The sequence below is a fragment of the Pristiophorus japonicus genome, chromosome 1 (assembly GCF_044704955.1).
Source record: "Pristiophorus japonicus isolate sPriJap1 chromosome 1, sPriJap1.hap1, whole genome shotgun sequence".
Taxonomy (NCBI): domain Eukaryota; kingdom Metazoa; phylum Chordata; class Chondrichthyes; family Pristiophoridae; genus Pristiophorus; species Pristiophorus japonicus.
In genome coordinates this window covers 375,885,310-375,906,661 of record NC_091977.1, presented here as the reverse complement: position 1 = coordinate 375,906,661, position 21,352 = coordinate 375,885,310, and the positions used below count along the sequence as shown (strand labels likewise).

Genomic DNA, 21,352 nt, shown 5'->3' with positions numbered 1-21,352 from the left:
CTAATATGGCAGGGGGATGGGAATCTATGCAGGGAGACAGAGGGAAGTAAAATGGGGGCAGAATCAGAAGATAGAAAGGAAATAAGTAAAAGTGGAGGGCAGAAAAATCAAAGGCAAAAATCAAAAAGGGTCACATTACAACATAATTCTAAAAGGTCAGAGTGTTAAAAAAACAAACCTGAAGGCTCTGTCTCTCAACGCGAGGAGCATTCGTAATAAGGTGGATGAATTAACTGCGCAGACAGCTGTTAACGGATATGATATAATTGGGATTACAGAGACATGGCTCCAGGGTGACCAAGGCTGGGAACTCAACATCGAGGAGGTATTCAATATTCAGGAAGGATAGACAGAAAGGAAAAGGAGGTGGGGTAGCGTTGCTGGTTAAAGAGGCGATTAACGCAATCGTAAGGAAGGACATTAGCTTGGATAATCTGGAATCTGCATGGGTAGAGCTGCAGAACACCAAAGGGCAGAAAACGCTAGTGGGAGTTGTGTACAGACCACCAAACGGTAGTAGTGAAGTTGGGGATGGCATCAAACAGGAAATTAGGGATGGTTGCAATAAAGGTACAGCAGTTATTCATGCATGACTTTAATCTACATATAGATTGGGCTAACCAAACTGGTAGCAATACGGTGGAGGAGGATTTCCCGCAGTGTATAAGGTATGGTTTTCTAGACCAATATGTCGAGGAACCAACCAGAGTGCAGGCCATCCTAGACTAGCCTAGGGGCTTGTGTAATGAGAGAGGATTAATTAGCAATCTTGTTGTGCGAGGCCTCTTGGGAAAGAGTGACCATAATATGGTAGAATGTTTCATTAAGATGGAGAGTGACACAGTTCATTCAGAGACTAGGGTCCTGAACTTAAAGAAAGGTAACTTTGATGGTAAGAGACGTGAATTGGCTAGGATAGATTGGCGAATGATACTTAAAGGGTTGACAGTGGATAGGCAATGGCAAACATTTAAAGATCACATGGATGAACTTCAACAATCGTACATCCTTGTCTGGCGTAAAAATAAAACGGGAAGGTGGCTCAACCGTGGTTAACAAGGGAAATTAGGGATAGTGTTAAATCCAAGGAAGAGGCACATAAATTGGCCAGATAAAGCAGCAAACCTGAGGACTGGGAGAAACTTAGAATTCAGCAGAGGAGGATAAAGGGCTTAATTAGGAGGGGGGAAATAGAATATGAGAGTAAGCTTGCAGGGAACATAAAAACTGACTGCAAAAGCTTCTATAGATAAGTGAAGAGAAAAATATTAGTGAAGACAAATGTAGGTCCCTTGCAGTCAGAATCAGATGAATTTATAATGGGGAAGAAATGGCAGATTAATTGAACAAATACTTTGGTTCTGTCTTCACTAAGGAAGACACAAATAACCTTCCGCAAATACTAGGGGACCGAGGATCTAGCGAGAAGGAGGAACTTATTAGTCAGGAAATTGTGTTAGGGAAATTGATGGGATTGAAGGTCAATAATTCCCCAAGGCCCGATAGTCTGCATTCCAGAGTACTTAAGGAAGTGTCCCTAGTGGGTACTGAAGTTTCATGTTCAGCCATGAACTCATTGAATGGCGGTGCAGGCTAGAAGGGCTGAATGGCCTGCTCCTGCACCTATTTTCTATTTTCTATGTTTCTATGTCCCTAGAAATAGTGGATGCATTGGTGATCATTTTCCAACATTCTATAGACTCTGGATCAGTTCCTATGGACTGGAGGGTAGCTAATGTAACCCCACTTTTTAAGAAAGGAGGGAGAGAGAGAGAAAACAGGGAATTATAGATCGGCTAGCCTGACATCAGTAGTGGGGAAAATGTTGGAATCAATTATTAAAGATGAAATAGCAGCGCATTTGGAAAGCAGTGACCGGATCGGTCCAAGTCAACATGGATTTATGAAAGGGAAATCATGCTTGACAAATCTTCTAGAATTTTTTGAGGGTGTAATTAATAGAGTGGACAAGACAGAACCAGTGGATGTGGTGTATTTGGACTTTCAAAAGGCTTTTGACAAGATCCCACACAAGAGATTAGTGTGCAAAATTAAAGCACATGATATTGGGGATAATGTATTGACGTGGATAGAGAACTGGTTGGCAGACAGGAAGCAAAGAGTAGGAATAAACGGGTCCTTTTCAGAATGGCAGGCAGTGACTAGTGGGGTACCGCAAGGTTCAGTGCTGGGACTCCAGCTATTTTCAATATAAATTAATGATTTAGGCAAAGGAATTGAATGTAATATCTCCAAGTTTGCAGATGACACTAAGCTGGGTGGCAGTGTGAGCTGTGAGGAGGATGCTAAGAGGCTGCAGGGTGACTTGGACAGGTTAGGTGAGTGGGCAAATTCATGGCAGATGCAGTATAATGTAGATAAATGTGAGGTTATCCACTTTGGTGGCAAAAACAGGAAGGCAAAATATTACATGAATGGTGACATTAGGAAAAGGGGAGGTGCAACAAGACATGGTACGTCAGTCATTGAAAGTTGTCATGTAGGTACAGCAGGCAGTGAAGGCGGCAAATAGCATGTTGGCCTTAATAGCGAGAGGATTTGAGTCTAGGAGCAGGGAGGTCTTACTGCAGTTATACAGGGCCTTGGGGAGGCCACACCTTGAATATTGTGTACAGTTTTGGTCTCCTAATCTGAGGAAGGACATTCTTGCTATTGAGGGAGTGCAGCGAAGGTTCACCAGACTGATTCCCAGGATGGCAGGACTAACATACATATGAAGATAGACTGGATCGACTAGGCTTATATTCACTGGAATTTAAAAGAATGAGAGGGGATCTCATCGAAACATATAAAATCCTGACGGGATTGGACAGATTAGATGCAGGAAGAATGTTCCCGATGTTGGGGAAGTCCAGAACCAGGGGTCACAGTCTAAGGATAAGGGGTAAGCCATTTAGGACCGAGATAAGGAGAAACTTCTTCACTCAGAGAATTGTGAACCTGTGGAAGTCTCTGCCACAGAAAGTTGTTGAGGACAGTTCGTTAGATATATTCAAAAGGAAGTTAGATGTGGCCGTTAAGGCTACAAGGATCAAGGGATATGGAGAGAAAGCAGGAATGGAGTACTGAAGTTGCATGATCAGCCATGATCATATTGAATGGTGGTGCAGGCTCGAAGGGCCGAATGGCCTTCTCCTGCATCTATTTTCTATGTTTCTATAGGTGGGATGTTGGGTGACATGCTTCACGGTCACTGTGATCTCCTGAACTAGCTTTGATCACCTTCAGGGGTCAGTGAGGAATTTCCCAGAATTACTTTTCCCTGAATTGGCCTGGGCTTTTTTAAAATCTGTTTTTTTGGGAGAGGGCAGACTTTTTCCCCATCGGCTGCTCTTGACTCCAAGAGGCTGAATTTCTTTAACTTGGCAGTTTCTCATTAGAAGAAGCCAGAATCTATTTGTGCTGATTTATTTGGCCTGTAGCTTTCATGGTAACACCAGATTTATGGTGGGACCCAAAAGAATGCCAAACTGGCAGTAAATTATTTTATTTTGCCTTGTGCATTCCAAAAAAAAAATGTTGTCCTATATAATACAGGACACATTCAACTCAAGATGGTCACTGTGGTCTCCTGAACGTGTTTTGATTGCTTTTGGGGGGGTCAGAAAGGAATTTCACAGAATTATTTTTTTCCTGAAATGGCCGGAGTTTTTAAAATCTGCGTTTTCGCCTCTCCCAGGAGATTACAAAGTTGCTGATGGATGGGGAGCATTGGGGGCCGTGATGCTCAATTGGAACATGACTGTGAGACAAACCCAAAGGACAAACTGGTCTTTTCCTGTTTGACATTTTCGTATGAACGTAAGCACTGATCATAGTCATCTGCAGCAGTAAATGGGCGAGCACATAGCATTTACCAGAGCTGGAAGTCAACACTGTAGTAGCGCGCGATAAAGTATTGTTGGGTATAAGTATGTAAACTCAGAAAAGGATTAAGGAAATTGATTGGGGCTCTGACTGTTGACAACAAACTTAGAAAGGAATGCTGAACACCTCAACCATGAAGAACTGTGAAACTATCACTAGCATTAATGACTACTGTACCAGCTATTCTAAGCGTAACATTCTGCATGTCCCTAGGGGTGCTGTGTGGAGGAAAAGTAACAATGTGTGTGACGGGGAAAAAAACAAATTGGTGTTCCAATTTGTGGCCAGAGGTTAGTTGAAGTGTTTAAGCAGGACCCTGCAAGCAACATCCATCAAAATGCACCTAGCATAGCTTTCAGAGAACAAATCTAGACCTGGATCAACTCAACTACAGATGATGATAAATGTAATATGGAAAATCCAGTACGTACTTATTAAATTATTAGATAATATATATATGCTAACTTTTCAAAACTTAAAAAAAAAATAACTTCAAATGTGACCAATTTTTGTTAACCCCGAGAATGCTGATTCAAGAATAGGAACATATTTCTCATATTTAAAGGTTTAGGGAAAAAAGCAAACACAAATACATTTTTCAATGTCTTCCTTAAATGACTTTCTCCTGAGGTAAATAGATTTTTTTTCTTTGCATTTCATATGGCTGCAAATAACAAATTTGCTGTTAGTTGTTTGTTTCAACATCTTGATAAGGCCTCAAGAATTACATTACATTGTTAGTAATAGTTTAAAAAAAAGTTATTGCATTTTAAGTTCTGACTGCAGACAGAGTAACATCGCACTTACCGTTAGGACTAGAAGTTAAGAAGTATACATTTTTGTAAAGCTGTGTCGCCTCCCTAAATTTAACTTTCTTTAATGCAAACAATAAGCTTTCTTTTATTCAAATGCAGACCCTGGTATACAAGAAAAGACCTATAGAAGAATGTTTTATGAGCTTCGAAAGAAGTTAATGGTAGAAAGATGACAAATGCAATTTTTAATACCATGGATGCCAGTCTTACAGACCTCACAGGATTTAAGTTGGTTAGCTTGCTATTTCTAATATTGCATTGAGATTTAGTTTCAAAACATGAAAAGATGAAGCATCATTTGTAAATGATCAGAGATCAACTGAGCGAATTATTTAATACTGTATAATTATATCTACAAATACACTGTACAAGGATTTTTGCCAAAATGTGTGGAGACATTTTTTGCATTGCACAGTATCAGAGCAACTTTGTAATTTTCTCCTTGCATTTTTTTGGTGCAGTTCATGCTGTCCATTCAGATAATACATTAATACATTGCACACAGGACTCTAAAATTTTGTGACAGTGCTTCCAGAAAAGTGGATCAAGATGCAATATAATAAGGGCTAGAAATTCGGGTTTTAGCGATTTCGCCCATTTTTGGGCAGTAATCGTGGCGGATTTTTTTTTTAGCACCAGCATACCGTTATTGCCGGACCTACCAAAATTCGCCAAACAGTGACCACGATAGCGATAGATCAGGCGTTGCATGACTGAATTTGCGCATCGGAGTTGAAATTTGCCATCGAAAAAACCCCCCAATGTTTTACAATTTTATTTTGCCTTTTTTTTCTTCCCGCGTTTCTGGTCAGCTGTCATGGTGCGCCCCCACATGTTCAGTACATCCAAGGCTGAATCGGCCATTTACAGATAGCAGGCTTGATGGAAGGAGAAGGGAGCAGGCAGGGAGCCAGGAAGTTCAGTAATGAGACAAACAATGCCCTTATCGCAGCTGTGGAGAGGAGATGGGATGAATTAAATAGGAGGGGTGCAAGTAACCCCCACCCAGCGGTATATAGGTGTCTGTGGACCAGCATATCTCAGGAGGTGTCTTCCGTGGATAACATCCGAAGGACCCACACCCAGTGCCGCAAGAGGTTTAACGACCATTGCAGGGTCGTCAAAGTAATATTTTTATTGATGCTAAGATCATGCGTAACTGACCTGACAGGGGAGTAACCATGACCCTAAAGTGGTTCTCCCTGGATCAGGAAGGTGGTTCTCCTATGCTTTTTGGAAATAGGAGGTGGGTGGGGTGGCTTGACCCATCCACCTCCACGGAGGTGTGTGGGGGGCCTGACCCATCCACCTCCATGGCACGAACCTGGTATTGCAGTACTTCCAGGAACGGTGCAGTGGCTCTCGGCCTTTTGGCTAAGAGCATTGGCGCAGAGTGATCCTTGATGTGTGCAAGGCGACCTCTGGCGTTTGTAATTTGACAAAGAATTGGAAAGATTGGCAACGAAAATTTTTAAAAAAAATATATATATATTTTTATTGATGCACTCCTTCATTACTTAAATTATAAATCTGACATGTTGGTATAGGTAGGCTCAATGTTGCATCTATTTACCATGAATGATCGTTACACATTACTAAGACAGCTTTCTGAGATCTTAAAAGATGTTTCTGCACTTCGATGTCTTCCTCATGAACCATGTGCAACTTCCAGGGCCATTAAACAGAGGACTGTATTAAATGTACACAGTATGGTACAAGTGCTTTTGATGGCTATCTGTGTATGCCACAAGAGCAGAAGGACTCTCTGGTAACCGTTCCCATTGCCATCTTTGCTTGGAAAGGTGTCCCACAACCGCCGAGAGCAGTGACGGACAGGCGGCAGTGCACCCAGAACAATGCCTCTGACAGACCTGGAGAAGTGCGTGGCAGGGCTGATCGGTGCCTCAGGGAGGTCAACTACCTGTGGGGGTGCTGAGGCCCTGTTCGAAACTGCAGGCAAGTCCTGCAAAATCCCCAGGCTGGGTTGGGGCAATGTGATATAGTGTCTGTGAACTAGGCTTGGGGCAATGTGATGTAGTGTCTGTGAACTAGGCTTGGGGCAATGTGATGTAGTGTCTGTGAACTAGGCTTGGGGCAATGTGATGTAGTGTCTGTGAACTAGGCTTGGGGCAATGTGATGTAGTGTCTGTGAACTAGGCTTGGGGCAATGTGATGCAGTGTCTCTCGACTACATATAATGCAGTAGCGGCGGTCCTTCAAATGAGTTTGTGCTATGTGACCTTACTCAGATCACCCTGCCTCCTCCCCTGTTGCTAACCACTCGTCTGTTGTTTGTTATTTCCAGATAAGGAGTTGCATGCACCACATCCTCCAATGAAAGCCTCCACCTAAGTCCATCATGTGGGGATGGAGGAGGGGGATAAGGGCAACACTGAGGACGAGGAACCTCCACGGGAGGACCAAACTCAAGAACCTATTCCGGGGGGGGGGGTTGCAATCTACTCTTCTTTTTGCTGCAGCCACTAGCTCTGACGAGGAAGAAACATTCTCGGGCTTTGACCAATCCGAGGCCCCGGGTACAAGTAGCGTGCGGCAACGCACTCCCGGGGTTGAATCCCGTATGCTGTCTCTCTGGAGGGTGAGTCGGCAAAGCCGGTCTGCTGATAGACAGGCAGACACACACCTGGATATGGTGGGACTGTCCAGGGAGAGCATCCAGCTCACCCGGCAGCTCCTGGAGGTCTTGGGTAGTATTCCCGCAAACATTGCAGCACTATCCGCGGACATGAGGGAGGGCATGTCGTAGATTGTTGGTGCAAGCCACGAAAACACCGAGGCTGTCAATGACCACGTACAATTGGTGGTCTCGATCTTTGACACTACAGTCCCCAGTGTCACACCCAGACCGATATCACCTGTTAATGGTGAGACCAAGCAACAACCTTGCCACTCAGAAGCCGGGCAATCCATACCCTGAACTTCTCCAGGGGATCCACACATTGTGTCTCCATTGTCTATCCCCCTTTTATAGCAGGACTCTGGCCGCGTTGATGCACGACGTCTTGGTACCACCTTGGGTACGGTCATGACATGAGGGAGGGGGTGTTAGGATGGGGGGGGGGGGGAGGAGAAAGTGGGCGGCCGTAGGTAAAAGACGTTCGGTGCAGAGGTTGTTCTTTTGTTGCTGTTTTGTTGTTGTGTTACTGTTGATATTTTATAAAAGTTGCCAATTCACAATAATGTTTAATAAATTTTGATCCACTTTTGAGATGTTTAAATTTTATTTAAGTTAAATCTTATTCAAGTTGCAATGTTTAATAAATCTTATTCAAGTTACTGTATGTTTAATAAATTATTTTCTTCACCTTAACCATTCCTGTGTAGTGTCTCATTTGCAGAATAAGAGGGAGAATAGTCAACATGGTGGGATAGAGTGGCCAGGCAATGGTCAAACGTGCCGTTCACTCTTCGAGCAAAGCGTTGAATTATGAGCTGCTGACGTTAAGGCTTTTGCAGTGGGGAAAGCTCCATGACGCCTCCTCTATATGGTGGCATGGGTTCATCATCAGGCTCCTCATCCTCCTTCCCCTCCTCCCCTCTCTCCGGAGGTGGTCCTGCAGTCCCCAGTGGCAAATCCTGTTCCCTCATGAAGGTTAAGTTGTGTAGCATGCAGCACACCACAATGAACTCCGAGACCTGCTGAGGGGAGTATTGCAGGGAGCCTCCAGAGTGGTCCAGGCATCGGAACCAATGCTTGAGCACTCCAATTGTCTTTTCGACGATGTTGCATTTGGCTATATGGCTGTCCTTACAGCGATGCTCGGCTTCTGCCAGAGGGTCCCGGAGAGGGTTCATGAGCCAGGTGGCGAGGCCGTAACCTTTGTCTCCCAGCATCCAGCTCTGGCCTTGTGGCTGTAGCTCAAACAGGCATGAGACACTGCTCTCACGCATGATGAAAGCAAAATGGATGCTCCCTGGAGATTGGGCATTTACTGCCATGATGCGCCGAGTATGGTCACAGACGATCTGTACTTTCAGGGAACGGAATCCCTTTCGGTAAACCTCTAGATTGAGTAAAGGGCGATGTGCATACATTCAATAGAAACCTGAACCTTGGGGAGGCCAGCAATTTGTCCAAAACCTATAAGCCCTCTCATTCTGTGTCTCCTTGGTCATTGGGAACTTTATAAAGTCCATCTTGCGTGTGTACAGTGCAGTAGTCACCTGGCGAATGCAGCGAACTACGAGATGGAGCAGATGTCCTCTGCCGATGCCTGAAAGGAGCCGGAGGCATAGAAGGCAAGTGCTGCAGTCACCTTCACCTCGACCTGTTGCTGCTGGTAGACTGTAGGTCTGCCTTTATGAGCTGGCATATCTCTGACTACCTCTTTTCAGAAGCGCAGCCTTCGAATGCACTGTGCCCCAGAGAGTTGTAGGTATGAGCGCTGCTCCCTGTAAACACGTGTGTGGGGGGTGGGAGGGAAGGGTAAGCCTCCTCTCCATACGTCTGCGAGCTCTTCGATTACACTCAAAATGCTCTTGAATAAGCCTTCTTCCAGCTCGCGCATACAAAAAAGCAGCCAGGAATAATGGCTGATATAGTATAACCCCCATTTTTAAAAAAAATGTCCTTAAACGTCCTTTAAAATGAACATTAGTCACATAAAACTTCACTGTATAAACGCAGCTTTCCTTCTCCAAATCCTTTCCTGCACTGAACTTGTGCTCCGTTTTCAAGATGACGCCGTTCGCGCCAGGTACCCCAAGTCCGACCTGGGTCCAATTGTTTTTTCTGGGTGGGCAATATCACTGAATTTACCGCCCGCGGCGATAGCGCAGCATTGCACACCGACAGACATCATAAAAACGCTTTAAAAAAAAAATCGGGCAGGCGATAACTTTTAGCGCCGGTGGTAAACCACTGCTGAATTTTCCGCTAAGGCACAAAATGTTTTCTGGAGAACTGATAGAAATCATCGGCAGGCAGGAGCACTATCAGTTCTCCTACACGCCCCTAGCCCTGGCCGAGTGGCCTCTCGGTGCGATCGAGCTCTTAGAAATCGCACCGGGAGGCCACCCGGCCTGGGCTAGGAGTGGGAGCGATTCAACTGGTCGCGCCGAGGCCCACAGAGCGGCTGCAGCAAGCAAATCACCAGAGAGGCTGCAGCAAGCAAACGGAGAGGCTGGGGGCAAAGAGAGATTTAACTGGCCCACATCGGGGCCCACAGAGCGGCTGCAGCAAGCAAATCACCGAAGAAGCTGCAACAAGCAAACGGAGGGGCTGGGGGTGAGGAGCTACTGCACATGCGCAGACATCGCCAGCGGACTCCACGGCACATGTGCAGACGTCCCGGCACAGTTTTCAGTGCAGATGCTAGCTCTACCCCCGACTCGACTGACCATACTGCACAACTACAGGGAAGAGGCCGGACAGCAGCCAAAGTGGGAAGGAAATTTTTCGCCGCACTTCAGAACAGAGAAAAGCGGCGCAACTCCGGTAAGTGCACCGAAAAACGGGCTGGGCCAAAATTGAGGCCAAAGGGCCCAAGTTTCCCTAATATAAAATAATGGCCCTCACTTACCTGGACGTTCGTTTTTATTTGGCCCCTCAGCGCTGAAAATAAAAAAACAAAGTTTTGTCCTACCAAGCGCACCTTCTGGCACTACCCGAGCTGATCTTGCACGGCATGGCTTCCAGTGCGGCGGAACTGCACAGCGCATGCGCTCCAGAAAAAAAAAGGGCAACTAATAGCACATGCGAAAAAAACATTTTTTTTTTTAAAATGCATTGCGCATGCACAACCAGCAGCGGCTGCGGTCGACGAGGAGAGACAACAGAAAGCTGCCCTTGCTGTTCACAGAAGAAAACTTCATTTTTTTTAGTGTCTTTGAAAAACCTGGTGGATGTCTCGGATGATGGAGCCTGGTGGATTATCTTTGAAGATTTCTTTGAAGATTTTGAATGATTTTGGGACCCAGAAACATTGATGGAAAAAGTTTTTTAAAAATTTATTTTATGGCCTGAATGCAGTTTAACATTGCAGGAGCATCATTATTACATGTAACATTTTTATTTTTATATTTACTTACAGGTAATGTAGTATTTTTAATTGTGCTAAAAGTTAAAGTATTAGCGAGGGAGTCCATTCGGCCGGGGATAGGAGCGGGTCAGCGCGGATTTCTCCAACTGAAGGCAAGGCTTTTGCCTACTATGTTTCTAGGGTCTGTGCACCGGTTTAAAAATTTTCGTTCGGGAGGAAACTTGGCCTTAAGCCCCAAAATGGCACGGAAACCTTCTTTACAGGTACACTAGCGCCAGAATGTATAGCGGCAAACATTCTGGCACTGGTAGTAGATGCCGGTGCCCCAACATTGGGGAATCTTTGAACTGGGCTTCAGTGCCAAAAAATTCACTGGGCCAAAGTGACAGAGAAAAATTCTGTTCTAAAACATCTTTTACAACATTCATGTATGGAAATAGTAAGTAACATCTGCAGCCTAGAGAGAATGGAGAAGTACATTCTTTAAAAAAACTCTCAATCTCAAACAACATTCCTAGTTCAATGCCATCTTCACACCATTGCATTCCATAGCTCCATCCTTAATTACACATTAATCTATCAGAATTCAAATAAAGAAAGCTTTATCCAATAATGTGCAGTCTAAGTTGGGCGATTGTTGGAATGGGAATCGTGTGGTTTTGCAATGACGCAATGTCTCAAGCTAGATTTTGTCTTGTAAAATTATTGAAATCTAGATACTGCTGTTTCCACTGTATTGATGTACTGTTTTATTCAGAAACTACTTTTGTGCTACATGACTTAATTCTCCAACAATGATAACACAGAATGTCAGTGTGGGCAACCCAGAGAGGCATGCCTTTTTTTTTTACTTGCCACCCAACCAAAAGGTTGCAGACTTAAATCTCAAGACTGTCATCAACCTTACTTACTTGCCAAAGAGAGAGCACAAGAATAAGTAATTGAGGTGTTCTCTATTCCCTAGTAAGGTGAATGAAAATTTTTCACGGTAATTCTTTAATTGATAAACAAGTTTATTTTAAGCTACTGCAGATGTAGTCATTCACAGACAGATGAACGGAAAGATCATAGAAGTGAGTCCTTTTAGGTCTCAGTAAAAAAATTAAGCATCAAAACTTTTTTCAATACCAGCACTTAGTTACATTTTTTAAGCTTATGTAAATAAAATGATAGAGAAAGGTAGCATTTATTTTTTTTATGTTTACCAGAATTTATTTTAAATAGTTTAGTTTACTGGCAATAAATATGTAGCATAGTGACAATATTTAATTTTTAACCAATAAAACATTGATCTTGTAATTAGAATCACACCTTAAAGATATAAATTAGTTTAAAATCAAATCTCATATGTTTTGCATTGGCATTAAGCTACTTACTCTCCATCTACTGTTGGTCTTCTGCACACACAGTGAAACTTGCCACCAAAGTCAATGTAAAGGTCATCGCCCACTATATGGAAGATTTTACCAATTACTATTTTGTCTTTGGCAGGGCCCATCTGTGTCAAAGGGGAGTGCCTCAATAATGTCGCAAATGAGTCCACTTTCTGGGACGACACCTAAAAGAAAAACATGACATTAAAAAAAATAATTATATTGACGACATATGAATAGAATTCCAATTCAATCTACTCATTCAGATCAAATTTTACAATACTTTATCTATGTAACTAATTTCAACAATAATTCTTACAGAAAATGCTGAATTTATACTAAAGGACTAATAAAGTGTATAATTACTGGTGTCACTAATAAAGCAGCAGTTTTCAAATCTTTGAGATGGGTACTCAATTAGCTTGAAATTGGCCAAATACCGCTATCGTCGTTTTTTTGGTGCTAATCACATTTAACGTCTTTATTTTAAGCGGCAAAATAGCGTAAAAAAATAAACGCGCAAAATTGGCCATTTTTTAACCGATTGTGCCATTTAAAAAAACTTATGTGCTGAAACTCCATTTTTCAGTGGTAAACAAAACTCCCGTTCTGGCATGCACCTGTTTTTTTCTCCCGATCCTTTTGGCACCTTCCTGGTCACGTACAGGTTGTGACCACGCATGCGCAGTACACTCAGGACTGATTCAGCCATTTTTGAGAGGGGATTTAAAGATCAGCAGAGTTCATCACACATTTCAGCAAGAATTAAAAATGCAAGGTGATTTAGCAAGGAAGAGGGCCAGGAAATTCACTCAAGATGCAAATGAGGCCCTCATCACTGCTGTAGAAAGCAGATAGGGGAGATCTCGAGGAAGAATTGTGGAAAACTACACTCATCTGCTATAAAACATGTGTGGAAAAGTGTGGCTGAGCAAGTTTCCTCAGTGGACTCTATCCCGAGGGACCATGTATGTCCAAGTGCAGGAAGAGGTGGAATGATCATTGCAGGGTCGTCAGAGTAAGTAATATTTTTATTTATGCACTCCAATTACTTAAATTATAAATGTGACATGTTGGTATCGCTAGGCTTAGTGTTGCACCTTATTTGTCATTAATGATCGTTACACATTATAAAGACTGCTTCTTGACATCTTAAAAGATGTTTCTGCACTTTGATGTTTTCCTGATGAACCACGTGCAACTACCAGGGCCATTAAACAAAGCACTGTATTAAATGTATAGAGTATGGTATAAGTGCTTTGATGACTATCTGTGTGTGCCACAAGAGCAGAAGGGCCCTCTGTTAATAATTTGTATTGTCATCTTTGCAGGGAAAGTTGTCTCACAAGCGCCGAGAGCAGCGGAAAACAGGCGGCGGTCCAGCAAAACTGGTCCCACTCACCCACCTTGAAAGTCGCATGGCAGGTCTGATGGGTGCCTCGTAAGATCGACTACCCATGGGGGTGCTGACCCCACGTTGGAGAGTGAGGGTAAGTCCAGCAAAATCCACATTCTGGGTTGGCTCAATGTTATGTACTGTCTGTCGGCAAGGCTTCAGTTTATACGATGTACTGTCTGTTGGCTAGGCCTCGGTTTATGCGATGTACTGTCTGTAGGATAGACTTTGGCTTATGCGATGTACTATCTGTGGGCTAGGGTTCAATTAAGAACATAAGAAATAGGAACAGGAGTCGGCCATACGGCCCCTTGAGCCTGCTCCGCCATTCAATAAGATCATGGCTGATCTGATCATGGACTCAGCTCCACTTCCCTGCCCGCTCCTCATAACTCTTTATCCCCTTATTGTTTAAGAAACTGCCTATTTCTGTCTTAAATTTATTCAATGTCCCAACTTCTACAGCTCTCTGAGGCAGCGAATTCCACAGATTTACAACCCTCAGAAAAAATTTCTCCTCATCTCTGTTTTAATGCAACGTTCTGTCAGTTGTCGACATGTAATGCAGTAGTGGTGATCTTTCAAATGAGCCTGCGCTATGTGAGCCTACTAATGTCACCTTACCCCCTCCCCTGCTGCTAACCGCTTGTCTATTGTTTCCTATTTTGTAGATGTGGATTCCGAGTCATCAAATACAGAAGAGGAAGCCCCCAGCTCGATGGGTGCCATGGTGGAGGACACCGACCTCAGCCCTGCTGAGGAACCTTCACAGGAGAAAGAATAAAGTGTCATGGGGGGGGGGGGGGGGGGGGGGCGGTGGGTTTGGGGAAGCCCACGGCAAGAACCGACTTCAGCTGCAGCCACCAGTTCATCAGATGAGGACACCACATTCCGTGGTTATCCAACATCCGAAGCCCTGGGTCCCAGTGGGTTGCAGCAAAGCACACCCAGGGCAGAAGCCCCTATGTCATCTGTGCAGAGGCTGAGTCGCCAAAGCCGCTCTGCCGAAAGGCAGCCAGACAAGCCAATGGATTTGGTGGGACTGTCTGGGGAGAGCATCCAGCTCAGCCGACAGCCCCTCAAGGTCATGGGTGGGATCTCCGTAAACATTGCAGCACTATCTGCAGACATAAGGGAGGATTTTTCACAGCTTGTAGTTGCAAAAAGTCAGAACATTGAGGTTGTCGATGCCTAGTGGCAATTGACTTTTCGACTCCAATTCTGTGTCATGCCAGCTAGACCAACCAAACTAGGTGAGTGGTGAGGCTGAGCAACAGGCTTGCCATTCAGTAGCCAGACCTTCCACAGCCCCAGCTTCTCCAGGGAGTCCAATGGTGTTTCCTACGTCTTTTCCCCCAACAACACCAGCGCCCTGTGCTCGTTGCTGCAAAACATCTTGGGACCCAACGTGGGTAGGGGTAGAGGTAGAGGCAAAGGCAACAATCGACGGGGGCGAGGTGGGTTCAAATTTTGGGGGGGGGGGGTAAAAGGTGGCTGCAGCTGAAGGATGTTTGGTGCAGGGGTTGTTGTTTTGTTCTTTTGTTGTTGTTGCTGTTTTGCTGTTATTTAAAGTTTACATTTCAAAAATTTTAACATTCAAAAATGTTACTGAATTTATTAAATTAACGTTTACAAAGTTTCATTAATGTATAACTGTACAAATGTTTAATAAATTTAAAGTTATTTTTTCACCTAAACCAAACTTGTGCAGTGACTCATTTGCAGAATAACAGGGGAAATAGTCAATGGTGGGATAGAGTGGACAGTCAATGACGAAACATGTCATTCAGCCTTCATGCAAAACGTTGAATTATCAAGCTGCTGATGCAAGGCTTTTGCAGTGGGAAAAGCTCCAAGAGGCCTCCTTCCCTGTTGCGTGGGGGTTGGTGGTGGCATGGGTTCCTCACCTTCCTCCCGAGTGGTTCTGCAATCCCTGTTGGCAAATCCTGTCCCCTCGCCATGGGCTAAGTGGTGTAGCATGCAGCACACCACAATGAACTCAGCGACCTGCTCAGGGTAGTATTGCGGTCAGCCTCCAGAGTGGTCCAGGCATGGGAACTCCAATTGTCTTCTCGACAATGTTGCGTGTGGCTATATGGTTGTTATTTTAGCAATCCTCAGCTTCCATCTGAGGGTTGCGGAGGGCGGTCATGAGCCAGGTGGCGAGCCCGTAACCTTTGACCCTCAGCATCCAGCTCTGGCTTTCTGGTTGATGCTCAAACAGCTGAGACAGTGCTCTCACGCAAGATGAAAGCATCATGGATGCTCCCTGGAAATATTGCATTTACTGCGCTGAGTCTGTTCGCAGACAATCTGTATGTTCAGGGAGTGGAATCTCTTTCGGTTTCGGTAAACCTCTGGATCCTCAAAAGGTGCTCGCAGGGCGATGTGCGTACAGTCAAATGGCAGCCTATATCTTCGGGAAGCCACCAATTCGTCCAAAGCCTATAAGCCCTCTCATTCGGCGCTTCCATAGTCATTAGTAAGTTTATGAAGTCCTTTCTGCGTGCATACAGTACAGTAGTCACCTGGCGAATGCAGCTATGTGTAGCGTGCTGCAAGATGGAGCATATGTCCTCTGCTGATGCCTGAAAGGAGCCGGAAGCATAGAAGGCAAGTGCTGCAGTCACCTTCACCTCGATGGGCAATGCAGTCCTCCTTACGCTTGTAGGCTGCATGTCTGCCTTTATGAGCTGGCATATCTCTGTAACTACTTCTTTTCGAAAACGCAGCCTTTTAACGCACTGTGCCTCAGACAGGTGCAGGTATGAGCACTGTTCCCTAAAAAGTTGTGAGGGGTGAGGCCTCCTCTTCCCCATAAATTTGAGAGTTTTTTGATTACGCTGATAATGCTGTTCAATAAGCCTTCTTCCAGGTCTCTGCTCCTTAGAAAAAGCAGCCAGCAACAATGGCAGAGATAGCATCGGCCCCATTCTTTTTAATGTCCTTAAAAATGAAGTATAAACTACAAAAATCTCAAAGTGTAAAACGCAGCCTTCCCTCCAAATGCTTCCATTTACTGAACTATAGCTCCGTTTTTCAAGAAGGCGCCGTTAGCGCCGGTTTCGTCGTGAATCCAACCTGGTAAGACTTGCATTTTATGGCCGTTTTTTTTTTGCGGTATTTAAAAATGACTGTACTGGCCAATTTTTCAAAAACATCGATATCGGAACATTTGACGCCGAGTGACGTCACAAAAAATGTCCAAAAAAAAAGGTATTTTTTTTTTTTACTGCAATATTGCAAAATAACAGTAAAAAATTTTAGCACCAAAAAAAAACACACTTTTACCGTGACAAAATGGCGTTAAAACGGGCGCAAACCTAGCTAATTTCTAGTCCTCTCTATCCTAACTTCCAAAAAACAGTGCTAGCACTGGAGAAAACTATTTATTAACATTTAGCAACAGGAATAATATGCTACTAGGTCTACAAATATAGAAAATTCACACATTTGATAATAGACTGACAAAAATCCAGTGGCCTTGAAGAACCTTTGGATTCCCTCAGGATCCGGGCTGACCTATGAGCTAGAGCAATAAAGATTTCTGCAGAGCTTCACATAACAATTATTCCTATAAAATGTGCCCCACTTCTTTTGTTTTATATGTAGTGTTAACATGCAAAAAGGCCTTTCCTTCAAACCAGTCAGTCCTAGGAAATGCAATCAGTAAGCACTTGTGTTTCTCTCAACGAGGTAATCTTCCTTGAAAACGCGACTGCATAAGGAAAATCTTTGCAAATTTCTGGCTTGCATGGCCATTGCTATAACATTCAACTTTGATAATAAGCACCATTTAATATCTGTAATTTACTACACGTAACAAATTCCACTGTACATTTCTTTTGTACCTTAATGTAGTTGTGGTGCATTACTAGTCTGAGATCTGTCGTGGCAGAATGGAAAAGTATATCTAGTAATACTGGAGTTATGCTGCAGGATGAGCCTGATTGTGAACTGTATCCTGTCCACCAGGAGTATACGCTTACATACACATGCAGAGCGCTGCACCTCGAGTTAGTTTTAATAACTTTCTGCTTTTCCATAACATTAAAAAGATTGCAGTAAGTTTATAAAGTGTTCAAGCCCCACACACCAAGCATTTAAAAAAAAATCTGACTTCAGAGCATACTGGAGTTATATTGAAAAAGAGTCAAGCCTAAGCAATGCGAGATGCCCATCCCGAGGATGTTTCGTACCATGTGACATGTCTTTTGGAGTCAGATAGGGGCCTGACTTGCTAATCATGCACACCTGAAATACCTTCGCATCAGTGCAAAAGTAGCAATATAACTGCTGCCTAACATGTCTTCCCGATTCTTCTAGAAGACTGGAATATTGAAAATAGCACAGGGAGAAGAATGAAAATGATCTGAAATCAAATAGAATTCTTGTTTGTCTAAAAACAAAATGAAAATTCTAATTAGGGCTGCAACAAGGCTTCAGAAATTCAAAGGTTTTTACAAAGTTAACTTTGATGCGACTTTTCTGGATTTAAAGCTATCTGGTAAAGGGGATCCCTATAAAAATCTTCGTGTCACAATAACTATAAAGCTAAATGATTTAGAGTAATAATTACAGATACAATTCCTTGTTTTTCACAAAATAATAAATGTAAAATCCAAATTACAGTCTTCTTATACAGAAGTCATCATAGGCAGTCCCTCAGAATTGAGGAAGACTTGTTTCCACTCTACAAGTGAGTTCTTAGGTGACTAAACAGTCCAATACGGGAATTATAGTCTCTGTCACAGGTGGGATAGACAGTCGTTGAGGGTAAGGGAGGGACGGCGGGACAGGTTTGCCGCATGCTCCTTCTGCCTCCTGCGCTTGGTTTCTGCATGCTCCCGGCGACAAGACTCAAGGTGCTCAGTGCCCTCCCGGATGCTCTTCCTCCACTTAGGGCACTCTTTGGCCAGGGACTCCCAGGTGTCGATGCAGATGTTGCATTTTATCGAGGATGCTTTGAGAGGGTGTCCTTAAAACGTTTCCACTGCCCACCTGGGGCTCACTTGCCGTGTAGGAGTTCCGAGTAGAGCACTTGCTTTGGGAGTCTTGTGTCAGGCATGCGAACAATGTGGCCTGCCTAACGGAGCTAGTCGAGTGTGGTCAGTGCTTTGATGCTGGCCTGATCGAGGACGCTAACGTTGGTGCGTCTGTCCTCCCAGGGGATTTGCAGGATCTTGCGGAGTCCTCCAGTCATCAAGATCTACGGCGTGGCCCGAGACAACGTGGACCACTTTCCATACCTCGGGAGCCTATTGTCAACAAGGGCAGACATCGATGACTGTTCCTTAAAGCACGGTTCAGTCTTTAGCAAAGACAAAGACAATCATAAAAACTTGGACATTTAACTGCTGACATGAGCTTTCGTGAAAGCAGTGGCAATGAATAACCCAGTGACAAAAAAAGAAAATAAGAACTAAACATTACTTTTTATGGTGAAAGTTTGTTTTTAAATTACCCTTTAGACACGATTTCAAGTATGTTCACTGTATCTGGTCTTCTCTGATGCCCCATCTTCTGAAGATGGAGTCTCAACTCTGTTCAAAACAGGCTTACCTTGCAGAATTCATATTTAACCAACTGTGAGTCTATTGGACAGTTGGATAGTGTAATAAATCGGAGATCTGTCTTGAATCAGACTATATTTTTAATATTTAATTATGGGAATTTGTAGATTGGTAGCATGATAAGTTTTAAATAATTCCACTATGTTCTAGAGGCTGCTTGTTATTCTATATTGGGAAGATACACATCTTGTGATAATCATTTCAAAGGGGGTTGTCTGAATCGGACATGGTGGATTAAAAACTGTAAAAGACAATTGCTGTTATCGGCAGTGGCCAGCCCACATGGCTGTCACCAATTGTATCAGAGATGCTGTTCTATAAATGTTCTATAGGCAGTTTCTGTGCCACTGAATACCTCTGATTGACAGTGTTGTATGACAGTGTTGTATAATTGGGAAGATTGTCTGTATGTTATCTTTCTATGCTCAGTTCCAACTTCAAAGCAGAATCAGAACTAGAACACTGTCAAGGTTCCTTCAGTGAATCTTTGCTTTGTCAGGCAACTAATGAACTGGAGCTACTGGAAAACTCCATGAATATCCAATTTCATGTAAAAACTTTGCATTAAGGCCTTTATTAGCCGAGGCATAGAATACAAGAGCAGGGGGGTTATGCTTGAACTGTATGAAACGCTGGTTAGGCCACAGCTGGAGTACTGCGTGCAGTTCTTGTCACCGCGTTACAGGAAGGACGTGATTCACTGGAGAGGGTACAGAGGAGATTTACGAGGATGTTGCCAGGAGTGGAGAATCTAAGCTATGAGGACAGATTAAAGAGGCTGGATTTATTTTCATTGGATCAGAGGAGGCTGAGGGGAGACCTCATTGAGGTGTATAAAGTTATGAGGGGCCTAGATATAGTGGATAGAAAGGGCCTATTTCCCTTAGCAAAGGGGTCAACAACCAGGGGACATAAATTTAAAGTAATTGGTAGAAGGTTTAGAGGGGATTTGAGGGGACATTTCTTCATGCAGAGGGTTGTGGGAGTCTGGAACTCATTGCCTGAAAGGGTGGTAGAGGCAGAAACCCTCACCACATTTAAAAAGTACTTGGATGTGCACCTAAAGGTGCTTTAACCTGCAGGGTTACGGACCTAGAGCTGGAAAGTCGGATTAGGCTGGGTAGCCTCTTGTTGGCCAGCATGGACACGATGGCCTGAAATGGCCTCCTTCCATGCTGTAAACTTCTTCGATTCTATGATCCAAGGTGTAATACTCCAGAGAATGACAGGAACAGGAGATATTTTAAATATTTTATTATTTTACATTAGCTTCTGTAAGCTAAGTGAGAAACACAACAATGTCTCTATTCACTATTATTTTTGCCAGTTTTATTTTTTTAAATAGATTTGACTTGTAGTTGTAGCTTGAAACAGATGGTCTATCAGAGCATTATTTGCTCATCAGTCAGAGAAGTCCAGAGTTCATGGGCTAGACTTTCCACTTTCAGGCTAAGGCCAAAAAAAATGGGCCTTGTTCCAGCGATGCGGGACCTATCGCCCATGCTGATCGCCAGTTCAAGGCCCATTTTTTTTTGTTGCAATTTTCCACTCGGCCTTACCCCAGCGATGTCAAATGGGCAATGTGATTTCTCGGTGATCTCACGATTGCCCAAAGAAAATGGAAGTGAATGAAAAAAAAAGCTTCCCTAGCAACACATCACTGCGCATGTGCAGGTTGATGCTCCTTCCCACGTTTTGGGAGGTCAGGGGTCATCACACATGCTCAGAAGCTCTGTGAGGGTCGGGGAGAGAGAGAGAGAGTAAGAGAGAGAGAGTAAGAGAGAGAGAGTAAGAGAGAGAGAGAGGTGAAGGTATTTTGTGGTCTGAATCAACTCATAATAATTGACATGGAGGCAATACTTGAGAGGTGTAGGGCCAAGTCTTTCAGCGAGGAGGCCAATGAGGCCCTCATGAATGTTGTCAGCACCAGATGGGAGGATCTGACACGGAGTGGGCATGGGAAACCTCCACCCCGTGCATATCGCAGGATTTGGGCAGAGATTGCCGACGTGATCACGTCGACATCTAATGAAGCTCGGATACCGGACCAGTGCCGCAAGCGTCGGAACAGCCTACTGACAGCTGCGAGAGTAAGTTGAAATGTATAATGATCTAAATAGTAACAAGAATCTGCAATGTTATTTGGTTACATTTAAACATAACTAAATTATGAATAAATTTATGCAACCCAGCATAAAGTTAAATGTTTTAATATGAAATATGCAACGTAATGCTAATTTGTAATAGAACATTTTAATCTGTCAGTCTTAAATCGCCTGATCCATTTGCTTATGCCGTGTAATGT

At 43.7% G+C, this 21,352-nt stretch overlaps 1 protein-coding gene across 1 annotated transcript in view; it reads right to left on the bottom strand.

The window, feature by feature from the left end:
- Positions 1 to 21,352, bottom strand: part of LOC139273964 (tumor protein D52-like) — a 375,101-nt gene that overhangs the window by 115,679 nt on the left and 238,070 nt on the right. The window contains exon 6 of the mRNA XM_070891045.1: positions 12,082 to 12,263. Within this exon, the coding sequence (XP_070747146.1) occupies positions 12,082 to 12,263 (182 nt within the window). The remainder of the gene's footprint in view (positions 1 to 12,081; positions 12,264 to 21,352) is intronic.